Genomic DNA, 15668 nt, shown 5'->3' with positions numbered 1-15668 from the left:
TTCGAGTTCAGGTTTGGGGCCTAGGATAACAGTCCGTGATCCAGTAGTTCCAGGGTCTCTGCTCTCCCTCTTTTAACCTGGAAGGTGGTCTTCATTAAGTACCATCCTCTCCATACTTCTCATTCATTCATTCCTGACATCACCCACTTCAGGAACTGCAGCCTCTCTTTTATGAAGGCCCCACTTGGGGGCTCAGCGTAGTTTAGGGGTGGGGTGGATGGGAGCTAATGTATAACTAGGTGTAGATCAACCTACATCCCTTAAAATCATGTCCAATGCCCTACATGCCTGCCTTACCCACACCTACACACACGTTGTATGATTAGGCCACCCAAGGTGGCTGTTCTCTTGCTCTCTGTACCTACATCCCCTGCTCGACCAGTGCCTGCTTCACCTACACCCTACTCACCTGACTGACCTTCCCTCTTAATCATACATCCTAATCAGTAAATACCTATGTACTTGCCCCGGTCCCATCTAGTGACTGTTCTAATCTTTAGATCGGAACTATCTCCACTATGATAGCTTATCAAAGGAGCGGTGAGGGGCACGGACCTCTGCTGGTTTCCCTGGCAACCGATGAGCCAATCGGATGTCAATTCCCCCATAACCTGTAACCTCTCTCTTCCCCTGGGAACAAAGACTACTGGCATGTCCTGCCTGCCATCTGCCGCTGGCGTGTCACACCAGGACCTTGCTTCAGATATGTAAATTATGGGAAGAAAATACGCAGGGAAATTAATAGAACACAAGGGTTATTTTACTGAAGTATCTTTGTGCAGACTCATCTTGGTGCTGACTTTCCATCTTCTTCATGGTCATAAAATTCCCCTGGAGAAGGGATTTATGGCAGTCCTCATTTCTCAGAATTTTCTTTTAGTCAGAAAAGGGAAGTTCCAAGATTTCTTTCTACATCTGTTACCCGAAAACTGGGTTCACCTCTCAGCGAGTATAGCCAAAAGACACAACCAAACCAAAGATCAGGAGAAGGAAGGATTTACTACTTGCAGCAAGTCCGGAGAACACCAGGGCTCTTTCCCAAAGCAGTGTCTCCCAAAGCAGCAAAATTGGGGAAGTTTTAAGCTAAGAGTACATGCATATTCATGAAGGGGCTTGAACAAAGGAGAATTCAGCATAGAATTGGGGCAAAGGTCAGCAGGGTTCAAGCTTTAGTCAAAGTCACAAGGGTCATAAAGGGTCAACATCGTCATCCCTTAGGCTCCAGTTGATCTGGTGGTTGAGCACTTGGATTTAAATTCTGCAAGACAGCAGGAGAATGTGCTTCAGGCTAATCTTTATCACAGAAACAGAACTGGGAGTACTGATTTACTATCTTTGCTATTGTTACCTCTCTTGCCTGATAACAGTCCTTTGTTCCTGCATTCTTTTGTTCCCTTTAGATCATTAATTACTGAGACCTGTTCAAGGGCAAAGATCGTGACCAGGTTTAGATCCATTATGGGCCGTTTTCAGGCAAAGCAGGGTAAACCAGGGTATGGTTGTTATGCATATTTAAGTCAGTGCCTTCTCCATTGATAACAGTTTCTAGAGATTTGGTTATCTTGCTATTCCTGATACAGAGAGGGAGACACCCTTGCAAATAGAGATTTCCCTTATAAATATAAATGTCTCTTATGAAAGCGGAACTTTTACTCAGTTTTCAGAGCTTCTCCTGTGTCTGCAGGTTGGTACTATTTGATAAACAAATATTTGCTAGGTCATATACATTAATATGTATAAAATAGATAACTAATAAGAACCTGCTGTATAAGAAATAAATTAATTTAATTAAAAAAAATATTTGCTAGGTCACGCAGAGACAGTGGTCTCTGATCTGTAACACCTGCCGAGTTTCCACTCCACGCCTAGCCCATATTTGTTGCAGTGTAGGGGAGCAGAATTTGCCACCCTAAAGTATGTCTTTGGCATATTAATTGTTTTAAGCCGGTTATTTTCTGAGAAACAGCAGACAAGGGATGTAATCGAGCAGTACCCCATGGAGCCTTCCCAGGACAGGCCTTCCTCCATATCCTCTGCTTTAGTTCCTCTCTGAAGTACCTAGATAATAGCATTTGATGCACATTTCCTGGGTTGTTTCGCAGATGAAAAAAACCTCCCCCTCTCAAACAAATGGAAGATGTTAACTACTTGAGGACCATAAGCACATAGACCCAGGCCTCCTGGAGCCTAAGGACTGATAATGTTAACCCCTGTGACACCACCCTGCTGCCTCACCATCACCCAATCAGAGAATTGTGCACAAGCTGATCACAGACCCTGCAAACCCTGCCCCCCCCCCCAACTTCCTTCAGGGATCTTGGGGCTTTTTAGGGCATGAGCCACCTGTCTCCTTGCATGGCCTTGCAATAAACCTTTCTCTGCTCAAACTCCGACGTTTCAGTTTGTTTGGCCTCACTGTGCATCGGGCACACGAACTTGTGTTAACAGAGAAGGGCTCTGAATATCAGGTAGGAGCTGCCCTTTTATATGGAACATTTACATTTTTTAGGAGGGGACTTTGGATGGCTTTATGGACTTCTGTTATATCTCCTGTAACTAAGAAAAAATGTCTGGTGTGTGTAAGTGTATTTGCATGTGTCTAAAAATGTTGTTTCCTAAGGTTTTATTCTAGTCTCACAGAAATCTAAGACTCTTCACCAAGTATACACACCAGTGTCTATAAAACTGGAGACTTTAAATATTTTAAGGTTACACTATTTTAGGGGATCATAATGAACCAGTTCTCAGGACTTGTGCAATGAATGTATTTAGGCAGTAGGAAATAAGTGTAGTTTTCTGTCAATGACATTTTATTTGAGGAAGGTCACCGTAATAGTTCTTTCTAAGAGTAGTCAGACTAAAGCAACTTGGAGAGAATTAAATTATTAAAATATGTAAACTTCAAGTCTTTAACAAGGCCTGTCATTTGAGTATTCCTATTTCTTGATTAAGAAAATCCTTGCAATCAACCTCTTAAGCTCCCTTTACATCTTTGTTTCTAAGTGTGTATATAAGGGGGTTCAACATGGGCATGATGATTCCATAGAAAAGGGATACCATCTTTCCTCGGTCCTTGGAGGCAGGGGATGGTGGTTGCAGATACATGTAGATAGCAGTGCCATAAAAAAGTGACACCGGGCTTCCCTGGTGGCACAGTGGTTAAGAATCCGCCTGCCAATGCAGGGCACACGGGTTCGAGCCCTGCTCCGGGAAGATCCCACATGCCGCGGAGCAACTAAGCCCGTGCGCCACAACTACTGAGCCTGCGCTCTAGAGCCCACGAGCCACAACTACTGAAGCCCGCGCACCGAGAGCCCGTGCTCTGCAACAAGAGAAGCCACTGCAATGAGAAGCCCGCGCACCGCAACGAAGAGTAGCCCCCACTCGCTGCAACTAGAGAAACGCCCACGCGCAGCAACAAAGACTCAACTCAGCCAAAAATAAATAAATAAATTTATTAAAAAAAAAAAAAAAGTGACACCACTATTAAACGGGAGCCACATGTTCCAAATACCTTTTGCCGACCTTCAGCTGATTGTATTCTCAACACTGCTTGTACAATAAAAGCATATGATATGAGTGTCAAGGGTATTAGAAGGAATAGCACACTGATAAAGAATAGTTCAGCCTCATTTGCTGTTGTCTCTACACATGACAACTTGAGCAGAGCAGGGACTTCACAGAAGAAGTGATCCACTTCTTTGTGGCCACAGAGTGGCATCTGCAGCGTCAAGGTGGACTGCCATACTGAGTTGCTGAAGCCTCTAATCCAGGATGCAGCTGCCAATTGGAGGCAGCGCCTTTGGTGCATGATGACTAAGTAATGGACAGGCTGACAAATAGTTTACAAACCTATCAAAGGGCATGACGGCCAGGAGGAGACATTCAGTGGAACCCAAGGCCGGGAAAATGAAAAGTTGGGCCACACAGCCGCCATATCTAATTACCTTCCTGATGCTGCATATGTTTACCAGCATTTGTGGAACTGCACTTGTGGTGTAGCAAAGGTCCAAGAGTGAGAGATTGGTAAGAAAAAAATACATGGGGGTATGGAGTTTGAAATCCAGACGTAACACGAGAATTATTGCCGGATTGCCCAAGATGGTCAAGATATAGGAAACCAGGAACACCACAAAAAGTGGAAGCTCCAGCCACGGTCGATCTGAGAAAGCTAAGAGGACGAACCCTTGGGAGACACTCTCATTGAGCCTATTCATGTTAAATAGTTCAACTCTTGGTTCCCTGGAATATAAAAAGTCAGTAAGTTAACAAGCACATTTATTTACTGTCAGTTAGTTATAATCATTTTGCTAACGATTTGCATAAATTTACAGACTGATGCTATTAATAAGGTGAAAGTATGTTGACAAAAATATACATATTTACCTCTCCAAGTATTTCAAGTGTTTTTATTTTTGTAACGGTGTATTAGCAAAACAAATTTCAAAAATTTTAAAGTATACCTTCAGCTTCCACACTCACAGAATTTATTTTTTATAAAATATCAAATTTTGATTTTTTGTTATTTTGCAAATTCATTGTTCTCACCTCTTTCTACCTAGGTGCATACTATTAGATAGATACAGACACAGTTCCTGCTATTTGAATTCATTCTAATTTCTCCTTAATGCCAATGAGATTCCCTGTTTGTATGAATCAACTAAAATTTTGTAAATCTCACCCCCCCAAAAAAACATGTAGAGAGTATCTAATAAGTTATCAGACACAGTTAAGGACATATTTTCTTTTTGTTTTAGAAGCTCAGAATTCATATAGGATTACTTAATAATATGGAACTGGAAGTCTGGCAGGCTTGGGCTCATATGCTACCTTGCCTAATTAGTCACATTACCCTGGGAATGTTTCTTATCCTCTGATCTTCAAGTTCTTCACTTGTAAAATGAAGATAATAATGCTTTTCCAAGTTGTCTTGATGTGAAGCATATATTCACATTGCTTAGTCTAGACCCTGGCCCTTAGAAACAGAGCGGTGTGGATGAAAGAGACTATAGTGATTCAAGGTCTCTGAGGCTGCTCAAAGAGGAATTACTTATGGTTTACAAAACTTTAAATTTTCTAAGGTCACCAATGAAAAATGGCTCTGCCAGTCGAAAACTCACCTTCCTTTTTCTTCCTTAGCTCCCAAACCATCAACCCCCAAAATAAGGATCATAGTAACCACCTGCTGTGAAGTGTAAATGTGATTTTCAGTGAAAATTGCTTGGCATAGTGCTTGGCACGTAGAAACACAGTTGTGTTAGTCAAAGCATGATAGTGATGTGGGAACTCTGACATGCTTTAGGCAAAAGCTGTTCAGAGCCCTATATTTCCTAGAAGTACTAATATGTCAGCTCCACCTGCTAAACATGTATTCATCCCAAAGAAATCTTAACAGGACACTTTAAATTATTTTATTATTTTATCAATAGCAGAATATAAATTTTTCATTATTATTCATATTCATTAGAATGTTAGCAATTTGTATTTTAATTTTGTTCTACTTGCTCTAGGACTATTAGTCCGCTAAAAATTGCATTGCTCTCATTTGACAAAAACTTTGAGATACACAGTCATAAGTATAAAGTGTTCAAATGTATCTTTAAATGAAAAAAGATAGCTACTGAACATTTGTATAGCATAATTCTATCAACTTAAAAAAGAATATTTTATATATACATACATAAAAGTATTAATATATAAATTTAAAATTACCTTGAAGAATACAGAACAAAGTGTTACTCCTGGGAAATGGGAATGGGGGGAGAGTAAAGCAGAATTATTTATAAATTTACCTGTTTATTGTTCTAATTTTTTTAAAGTCTTTTTTCTTTTATTAAATATTAGATACAAAATAATATTTGTGAAATATGTATAATAAATAAAAAGAATAATAAAATAAAAGCCAGTAAATCCAAACACAGTATAAGAAAGAGAACATCACCAGGATCTTTGAAGCCCAGTGAGTACCCCTCCCTCACCCTATCTTTTCTTCCGCAGAGGTAACCCCTATACAGAATTCATGTTTATCATCATCTTGCATTTCTTCACAGTTTTAACAACTCTGGCTGAAACTATCACAAGGCTGCTCTATAACACTTCAGAGAATAAGCAAGTATCTGAGCATGTCTGCTGAAGTGGAACAATGCAGGCCAGCATCGCTCTGACTCGCAGCCCCAAGAATATAGTGCTTAGTGTTGCGAATTTTAAACTTTATTTAATGGAATTGTACGATATGCACTCGTCTGCAACTCGCTTTAGGCTGCTCAACACAGTCTTTTGAGAGTGAGTCACCATATACTCCTGGCTGTAGTTCATTTATTTTCACTGCTGGACAGGATTGTGCGGGACCAATGGACCAGTCTCTATACATTTGCCTACCTTCGGGCATTTGGCTGTTTCTGAATTTTTGCCATTATAGAATGCTGCTGTGAACATTTTGTAGATATTCCCTGAAGCACATGTGCACAAGTGTTTCCAGTGCAATCCTACGAAAGGAATGTCTGTATCTTGGAAATGTACAACTTCAGTTTTACTAGATAATGCCAGATTGTTACCCCACAGCAGTAGATGGATTTTTTGGAACATGTTTGCCAAAACTTGATTTTGTTAGACTTTAAAAAATTCTACCATTCTGACTGAGTGTAAAATAACATCTCATCATGGCTATAATTTGAATTTTCCTGATTAATGATGGGTTGAGCATCTTTTCATATTTTTAATAGACATGGATGTTTTTTGGTGAAGTATTCCCTCAAGTCTTTGTACATTTCTCTTTTGAATCATCTTTTTGTTTCTATTGATTTATAGTAGTTCCTTAAGTAGTTTGTATTCTAATTCTTTGTCTTGCAAATATGCTTTCCCAACTTGTGGTTTATGTTCATTTTTTACAATGAATTCTTATGGCAAAGAGAAGTTCCTAGTTTTACTATGTCTACATTGTTTTTTCCTTATGATCTGCCTTTTTTAAGCTTAAGAAATTTGTTCATATCTTGCAATCATAAAGATATTCTTCCATATGATTTTCTAAAATGTTTACAGTTTCATGTTACACATTTAAATCTTTAAAGCAACTGAAATTAATTTTTATGTATTGCATGAGGTAATACTCCAATTTCTTTCTTTTTTTTTTCTCCACAGTTGTGTAATTAACTGTCTCAGGACAGATTATTGCAAAGCTTATGCTTTCTCCTTTGCTATACAGCTTATTTCTCTTTTAGAAGCCTGTGTGTGGACTCCCTGTTCTGCCTTGTCAGTTCACTAATGCCATATTGTTCCAATTTTTAATGAGCAGATATTACTCTTTTAACCTTTTTATTTTTTATTGCTTCCTACTCTGCGTCTCATCCTCCTCTTTGGGACTCAGAAACAAGTCGAAGAGGCCCACTTTGCAGTCAGAGAAGGGAAAGAGGGATGGGACACAGAGAGGGGACACGGAGGGGACACAAGGAGAGGGTAGGGGGTGGAGGTGACGCAGGGCCAGAGTCGGGCGGACATGCGGCTGGTTGCTGTTTTAAGCCACTAATGTTTCGAGTGACTTGTTATATAGAAAAAGCTAACCAATACATACCCTTTGGCATCTGAACACGTATGTTATAGCAGTGGGGACACACTACTATATATTGGTCATTTTTCAATGTATATACAACACCCTGGAGTACAGCATCCCAAAACTTCTGGGTGTTACCCCCAAGCTCACACATTAGCTGAGGCTTTAAGAGGCCATTCCACTGTTACATTAGGCTGAGTGCTTCGCGGGAATGGAATATATGACAAAACAAGTGAATCCTGACCATGTGCCGTTGTCTCACCTCCTTTGCCATAAAATGGGTCCTTTTATCTCAGACGTCATTGATAGATCAAGCATTTGTAAGCCCAAGGATGGTGTTGCTGACAGAGTGCTGAAGGCAGGGAAGATAAATCCTATATTTAGAGAGTAAGTCAACCCATGCCAGAAAAGTTTATTTGTTATTGATGTAATGTTTGATATTTGTTCTTTCAGGGCCTCTTGGGAGAGAGATGTGTTACAACCTGGAACACATCCTGGAAGGCTTCCTGGAAGCCTGTTAACAACTTCCAGATCTTTTAATTCCCTGAATCTCCTAGATAATTGTCTGCCAGGTACCTTATCCCCAGGATTGCAACTGGGAAACCCACAAGGGGGATGAAGTAACTATTACTGAAGTTGAGGGAGCTTGTCAAGACTGGGTTCCAAGAAGCTACAAAGAAGCTGTAAATTTCAATGTAGGGAAGTCCTGTGGTTACTCCAGTTCTCACTGCGTCAGATATACCCTCCCTAAGAACCATCCCATCCCTCATCCTTGTACATCCTGGGGGAAAGGCTACATTCTCTCTTTTTTACTTTTCCCATCACCATTGAGGGAGACTTGGAAGCTAAGGTCTCTTCCCAGAAGGTTCCTGATATAAGCATCTGGTAAGTGCAATGGGAAGTGAGTAGGTTTGAGAAAAAAGGAGAAAGCATGTCTTTACTTAGATAAGCAAAACAAGTTCAGTTGAGTTCTACTCAAGGTCACCAGGCATTATCTAACATATAGTAGGTGTCTAATAACCATTTATGGAATGAATGAATGGATTAATTAATCAGAGCCTGCCCGGTGAAGGTATGAAATATCCTAGACGCAATAGTGGCTTAATGAAAAGTGAGCTAGATTTCAAATCAAGAAATCTTAATTCAGACCCTGGCTCTGCTAAAACTGTGTCTATATAATGAGGATATGTGCCCTATATTATAGAGTTGTTATGAGAATTAACAAACTATGAAAACATTTACCATTGTATAGAGTACTTGATAGTGGTAAGTCTTGTCTTTACATTTTTTTTTTTATCTTGGTGAAAATTTTATAATTTCTACACTGCTTTAGAATTTACTCAGCTGATTTCATGTACTTTTCATTGTTTTATCATGTTTCCAAGAGTGAAAACACTTTGTCCTGTGGAAAATTGAGGGGCAGGGATAATGTCTTTACTGTTATCACCAGTGCCACCACCCTCGTGCACTGACAAAATCAATAAATGTTTATGATTATGCATCCAAAGTATTTTCACATGGATATAACTCCTTTATGTCTCCTGTAGATTTTCTCTATTTATTTATTTATTTATTTATTTTTGGCTGCTTTGGGTCTTTGTTGCTGCGAACGGGCTTTCTCTAGTTGTGGCGAGCGGGGGCTACTCTTTGTTATGGCGCACGGGCTTCTCATTGAGGTGGCTTCTCTTGTTGCAGAGCATGGGCTCTAGGCGCAGGGGCTTCAGTAGTTGTGGCTCGCGGGCTCTAGCGCACAGGCTCAGTAGTTGTGGCACACGGGCTTAGTTGCTCCGCGGCATGTGCGATCTTCCCAGACCAGGGCTCAAACCCGTGTCCCCTGCATTGGTAGGCGGATTCTCAACCACTGTGCCACCAGGGAAGCCCCATCCTACAGATTATTGAAAAGCTCATTCTGCTCCCTCCGGAGTATTTATTTCCTGGACTATTTCCTTTGTTTCTCTGTAAATGAATGTTTCAATACTCAGATTAGTTCTTTTTTTTTTTTAATTTTTATTGGAGTATAGTTACTTTACAATGTTGTGTTACTTTCTGCTGTGCAGCAAAGTGAATCAGTTATACATGTACATATATCCACTCTTTTTCAGAATTCCTTCCCGTTTAGGACACCACAGAGCATTAAGTAGAGTTCCCTGTGCTATAGAGTAGGTTCTCATTAGTTATCTATTTTATACATAGTAGTGTATATATGTCAATCCCAATCTCCCAATTCACCAGATTAGTTTGTTGTTGTTGTTGTTGTTGTTGTTGTTGTTTTGTGTTTTTTTTTTTTTACCAGATTAGTTTTTTAACAGAATCCTACAAACAGCTTAGGATAACAGGCTTGGGTTAATAATGAAAGAATACTAGGGGAAAAAAATGTACCTGCCATTGAAATGCCAATGGGTATGAATTAGGCCAATGGGTATGAATTTGACCCAAACTATGAACAAAAATGAAGTAACATGTGTCTTCAGAACAGAATTTAGGCAGAATCCAGAAGGTCAAGGCTGCAAAGGTGGAAGGGAAAATAAATAGGGGGAAATCCCTTTAGTTTGTCAAAGCCATTAAGAAATGAGTCTGGGGCTTCCCTGGTGGCGCAGTGGTTGAGAATCTGCCTGCCAATGCAGGGAACACGAGTTCGAGCCTTGGTCTGGGAAGATCCCATATACCGCGGAGCAACTGGGCCCGTGAGCCACAGCTACTGAGCCTGCGCGTGTGGAGCCTGTGCTCCGCAACAAGAGAGGCCACGATAGTGAGAGGCCCGCGCACCGCGATGAAGAGTGGCCCCCCGCTCGCCACAACTAGAGAAAGCCCTCGCACAGAAACGAAGACCCAGCACAGCCAAAAAAAAAAAAAAAAAATTAATTAGTTTAAAAAAAAAGAAAAGAAAAAGAGTCTGAGTTGAAGAAGATCACTATATGCCTCTCTACCTTCTTCATCTACTTTATTCTTCCCTCTCTGCAGGCAAGTTTCCTCTATTATTCAGTCCACACAGCATGAAGTGGCAATAGCTCAAATTCTAAATTTTCTTATCTCCTCGGTCCAAGAACTAACCCTACTTCACCTGGCCATTCCCCACCATCCCCCAAAGATCCCTGACTTTAATGGAAGAAGAGAAAAGATTACAGGGGCCATTTTCTCTTGGAGATTTCTCTTTAAGCAGACGTAAAGGATCTACACACTAGAAACAGCTACTGTCAAGGTAGAGAGGCATTCTACAATTTATGTGCAAAGTGGTGAAAGTCAGTGGCACTTTGGACTCCAGAGAACTCAGGACTACGTTAGCATTAGTCACATTAGCACCTGTGAGAGCATCAGTGCCATGACATTGCATCATTTTTGTCAAAGCAGGCACTGGCAGAACAGTAGCGATGAGCAACTTAGATCAGAAAAGGAAGAAAATAGAGGGTTCCCTCCACCAGGGATAGGGCAAAGAGCTCATGTGAGAAATTCCTGGGGACTCTAAGTAGAAATGATGGCAAATGATAAACGCCTAGATTTCTGTTGTGCCGGTGCAAGACGTGGAGGTGGGGAAAAGTACAGCAAGAAGAAACCTCCCAGAAAGGACTTTTTAATAATTTTCTTCTTTCTGCTTCTTGCAAAGCTCAGAGCCCACCCTCCCCTCCATCTATGTCCACTTGATATTCCATGGTGAAATCTCATAGTCTCCACAGATGTTAGAGAACACTTTTTCAGCTAACATTTTTGAATGCCCCCTATGTGGCAGGAGCAATACCGAGTGATATGATACAACTCTCACCTGTGTTTCCTGAAACTACATCAGCCCATAGGCCCAAGAGTCGTAATAAACAGCAGGTTGTTATTTTATCTACTATTACAATCCCTGATGTCTGTGGAAAATTGCTTTAATTATTTCTGGCAATTCCCAGAAAGTTCTCACAAGAGCTCTGTGTTCTCTGGAGCCCAAAGTGCCAATGCCTCTCTCCACTTTGCCTATATGTGTATAGAATACCTCTCTCTTCCATTCAGTTTCATTATTCAATCATTGAAAAAATAGTCCAGGGAATTTCCTAGTGGTCCAGTGGTTAGGCCTCTGTGCTCTCACTGCTGAGGACCCAGGTTCATCCCTGATCCAGGAACTAAGATCCCACATGCCTCGTGGCATGGCCAAAAATAAATAAATAAATAAATAAATAAATAAATAATCTTCTAAAATTTTTTTAAAAAAAGAAAAAATAGTCCAACAGAGTTCCTCCATTTTCTTTAGTTTAGGTAACTACATTGTCATGCAGGAAAAACAGCAGAGAATAAAACTGCTATGTAATGAAAGGTTCAAACTATAACTACAATGTGAGGTAAGAAAAAAGAAGATATTGGTAAAGGCTTAAGAGGTCAAGTAAAACTTCAGGGAAAAGACAACACTTTAATCTGGGTCTTGACCACAGATGAGTTTTACAAAGGAATGATGAAAATATTCAAAATATATGAGGAAGAAGTGTAGGTAAGGAGGACCATGGTATGTATGAGTAAATGTATTGAATAAATTAATCTTAATTAAGGGTCCATATTAGGCATTGGTGAGAATGAGGGATGGATTATTTCTTCTCACCCCAATGTTTTATTCATGTTTTATGTCTATATTGTATGCATTTCCTATGATCTGTCTTTATTCCCTTGTGTAAAAAGCAGGATTTATATCTGTTGTCTATGTATATATATATGTATATATCTTCATGGTGGTCTACAAAAAATTACCTGGGAGGCTATTAATTACCATTTTAAATTTTTAAAATCTGTGTGGTTATTTACTCTGGGACATGTATAAAGTAGCCTATATGAGAAGTAGACCCCACCAGCAATAGAAAGCATGTGCCCTTGTGATTTTTGATTTGGAAATCATATCTGATTTAACAGATTGTTTTCCGTGTCCACAATGTCCCCCAGAGCCCTACAAAGTGCATTTTTCCATATGCCATATGTCTCATATTTTAAGTCATACCATCTGAAATATCTCTTCAAAGCTGGTTTTTAAAAATGCTCAATCATTTTTATATGATGTGATACCTGAGAGAGAAATAAAGATAAAAAGATAGAAATGAGATAAAGATAGAGGTTTTTAAAAAGATATCCTGCTATAAATATGTATTTATTTGTTTATTTATGATTAGAAGACCTTCTACAAATTATCCTTGTGGTTTTTATCTTCTCTGATGAGAAAGAGATCAGAAAAATTTGTTGGAGCATGTAAGGACCAATGTAAATAACACTAGGTGCAAAGACAGAAGCAACAGCAAAAATGAACCAATCAGTTCCCAATTCCCTATCTCTTGAAAGATCTTTGTATGCACCAGATATCTTAGTTGCAAAGAAGAAATCAATTCTTCTTTTTTTTTTTTTTTTCAAACATCTTTATTGAAGTATAATTGCCTTACAATAGTGTGTTAGCATCTGCTTTATAACAAAGTGAATCTGTTATACATATACAATATGTTCCCATTTCTCTTCCCTCTTGCATCTCCCTCCCTCCCACCCTCCCCATCCCACCCCTCTAGGTGGTCACAAAGCACCGAGCTGATCTCCCTGTGCTATGCAGCTGCTTCCCACTAGCTATCTATTTTACATTTGGTAGTGTATATATGTCCATGACACTCTCTTACCCTGTCACATCTCACCCCACCCCCTCCCCATATCCTCAAGTTCATTCTCTAGTAGGTCTGTGTCTTTATTCCCGTCTTGCCACTAGGTTCTTCATGGCCTTTTTTTTTTTTTTTTTTCCCTTAGATTCCATATATATGTGTTAGCATACTGTATTTGTTTTTCTCTTTCTGACTTACTTCACTCTGTATGACAGACTCTAACTCCATCCACCTCATTACAAATACCTCCATTTCATTTCTTTTTATGGCTGAGTAATATTCCATTGTATATATGTGCCACATCTTCTTTATCCATTCATCTGTCGATGGACATTTAGGTTGCTTCCATGTCCTGGCTATTGTAAATAGAGCTGCAATGAACATTTTGGTACATGACTCTTTTTGACCTATGGTTTTCTCAGGGTATATGCCCAGTAGTGGGATTGCTGGGTCGTATGGTAGTTCTATTTGTAGTTTTTTAAGGAACCTCCATACTGTTCTCCATAGTGGCTGTATCAATTTACATTCCCACCAACAGTGCAAGAGTGTTCCCTTTCCTCCACACCCTCTCCAGCATTTATTGTTTCTAGATTTTTTGATGATGGCCATTCTGACCGGTGTGAGATGATATCTCATTGTAGTTTTGATTTGCATTTCTCTAATGATTAATGATGTTGAGCATTCTTTCATGTGTCTGTAGGCCATCTGTATATCTTCTTTGGAGAAATGTCTATTTAGATCTTCTGCCCATTTTTGGATTGGGTTGTTCGTTTTTTTGTTATTGAGCTGCATGAGCTGCTTGTAAATCTTGGAGATTAATCCTTTGTCAGTTGCTTCATTTGCAAATATTTTCTCCCATTCTGAGGGTTGTCTTTTGGTCTTGTTTATGGTTTCCTTTGCTGTGCAAAAGCTTTTCAGTTTCATTAGGTCCCATTTGTTTATTTGTGTTCTTATTTCCATTTCTCTGGGAGCTGGGTCAAAAAGAATCTTGCTGTGATGTATGTCATAGAGTGTTCTGCCTATGTTTTCCTCTAAGAGTTTGATAGTGTCTGCCCTTACACTTAGGTCTTTAATCCATTTTGAGTTTATTTTTGTGCATGGTGTCAGGGAGTGTTCTAATTTCATACTTTTACATGTTCCTGTCCAATTTTCCCAGCACCACTTATTGAAGAGGCTGTCTTTTCTCCACTGTATATGCTTGCCTCCTTTATCAAAGATAAGTTGACCATATGTGTGTGGGTTTATCTCTGGGCTTTCTATCCTGTTCCATTGATCTATATTTCTGTTTTTGTGCCAATACCAAACTGTCTTGATTACTGAAGCTTTGTAATATAGTCTGAAGTCAGGGAGCCTGATTCCCCCAGCTCCATTTTTCGTTCTCAAGATTGCTTTGGCTATTCGGGGTCTTTTGTGTTTCCATACAAATTGTGAAATTTTTTGTTCTAGTTCTGTGAAAAATGCCAGTGGTAGTTTGATAGGGATTGCATTGAATCTGTAGATTGCTTTGGGTAGTAGAGACATTTTCACAATGTTGATTCTTCCAATCCAGGAACATGGTATATCTCTCCATCTATTTGTATCCTCTTTAATTTCTTTCATCAGTGTCTTATAATTTTCTGCATACAGGTCTTTTGTCTCCTTAGGTAGGTTTATTCCTAGATATTTTATTCTTTTTGTTGCAATGGTAAATGGGAGTGTTTTCTTAATTTCACTTTCAGATTTTTCGTCATTAGTGTATAGAAATGCAAGAGATTTCTGTGCATTAATTTTGTATCCTGCTACTTTACCAAATTCATTGATTAGCTCTAGGAGTTTTCTGGTAGCATCTTTAGGATTCTCTATGTATAGTATCATGTCATCTGCAAATAGTGACAGCTTTACTTCTTCTTTTCCGATTTGGATTCCTTTTATTTCTTTGTCTTCTCTGATTGCTGTGGCTAGGACTTCCAGAACTATGTTGAATAATAGTGGTGAGAGTGGGCAACCTTGTCTTGTTCCTGATCTTAGTGGAAATGGTTTCAGTTTTTCACCATTGAGGACAATGTTGGCTGTGGGTTTGTCATATATGGCCTTTATTATGTTGAGGAAAGTTCCCTCTATGCCTACTTTCTGCAGGGCTTTTATCATAAATGGGTGTTGAATTTTGTCAAAAGCTTTCTCTGCATCTATTGAGATGATCATATGGTTTTTCTCCTTCAATTTGTTAATATGGTGTATCACATTGATTGATTTGCGTATATTGAAGAATCCTTGCATTCCTGGGATAAACCCCACTTGGTCATGGTGTATGATCCTTTTAATGTGCTGTTGGATTCTGTTTGCTAGTATTTTGTTGAGGATTTTTGCATCTATGTTCATCAGTGATATTGGCCTGTAGTTTTCTTTCTTTGTGACATCTTTGTCTGGTTTTGGTATCAGGGTGATGGTGGCCTCGTAGAATGAGTTTGGGAGTGTTCCTCCCTCTGCAATATTTTGGAAGAGTTTGAGAAGGATAGGTGTTAGCTCTTCTCTAAATGTTTGATAGAATT

The 15668-nt window shown here is 39.4% G+C and overlaps 1 protein-coding gene across 1 annotated transcript; it reads right to left on the bottom strand.

Moving 5' to 3' along the window:
* Nucleotides 1-2936: 2936 nt before the first annotated feature.
* LOC114237370 (olfactory receptor 2B2-like) lies at nt 2937-4217 on the bottom strand. The gene is given in 4 exon segments (XM_028165669.2): nt 2937-2982; nt 2984-3139; nt 3480-3844; nt 3846-4217. Coding segments are annotated over 4 exon segments (939 nt in total).
* Between the last annotated feature and the right edge of the window lie 11451 nt (nt 4218-15668).

Source organism: Balaenoptera acutorostrata, chromosome 10 (assembly GCF_949987535.1).
Source record: "Balaenoptera acutorostrata chromosome 10, mBalAcu1.1, whole genome shotgun sequence".
Taxonomy (NCBI): domain Eukaryota; kingdom Metazoa; phylum Chordata; class Mammalia; order Artiodactyla; family Balaenopteridae; genus Balaenoptera; species Balaenoptera acutorostrata.
This window is presented reverse-complemented; position numbering and strand designations above follow the sequence as displayed.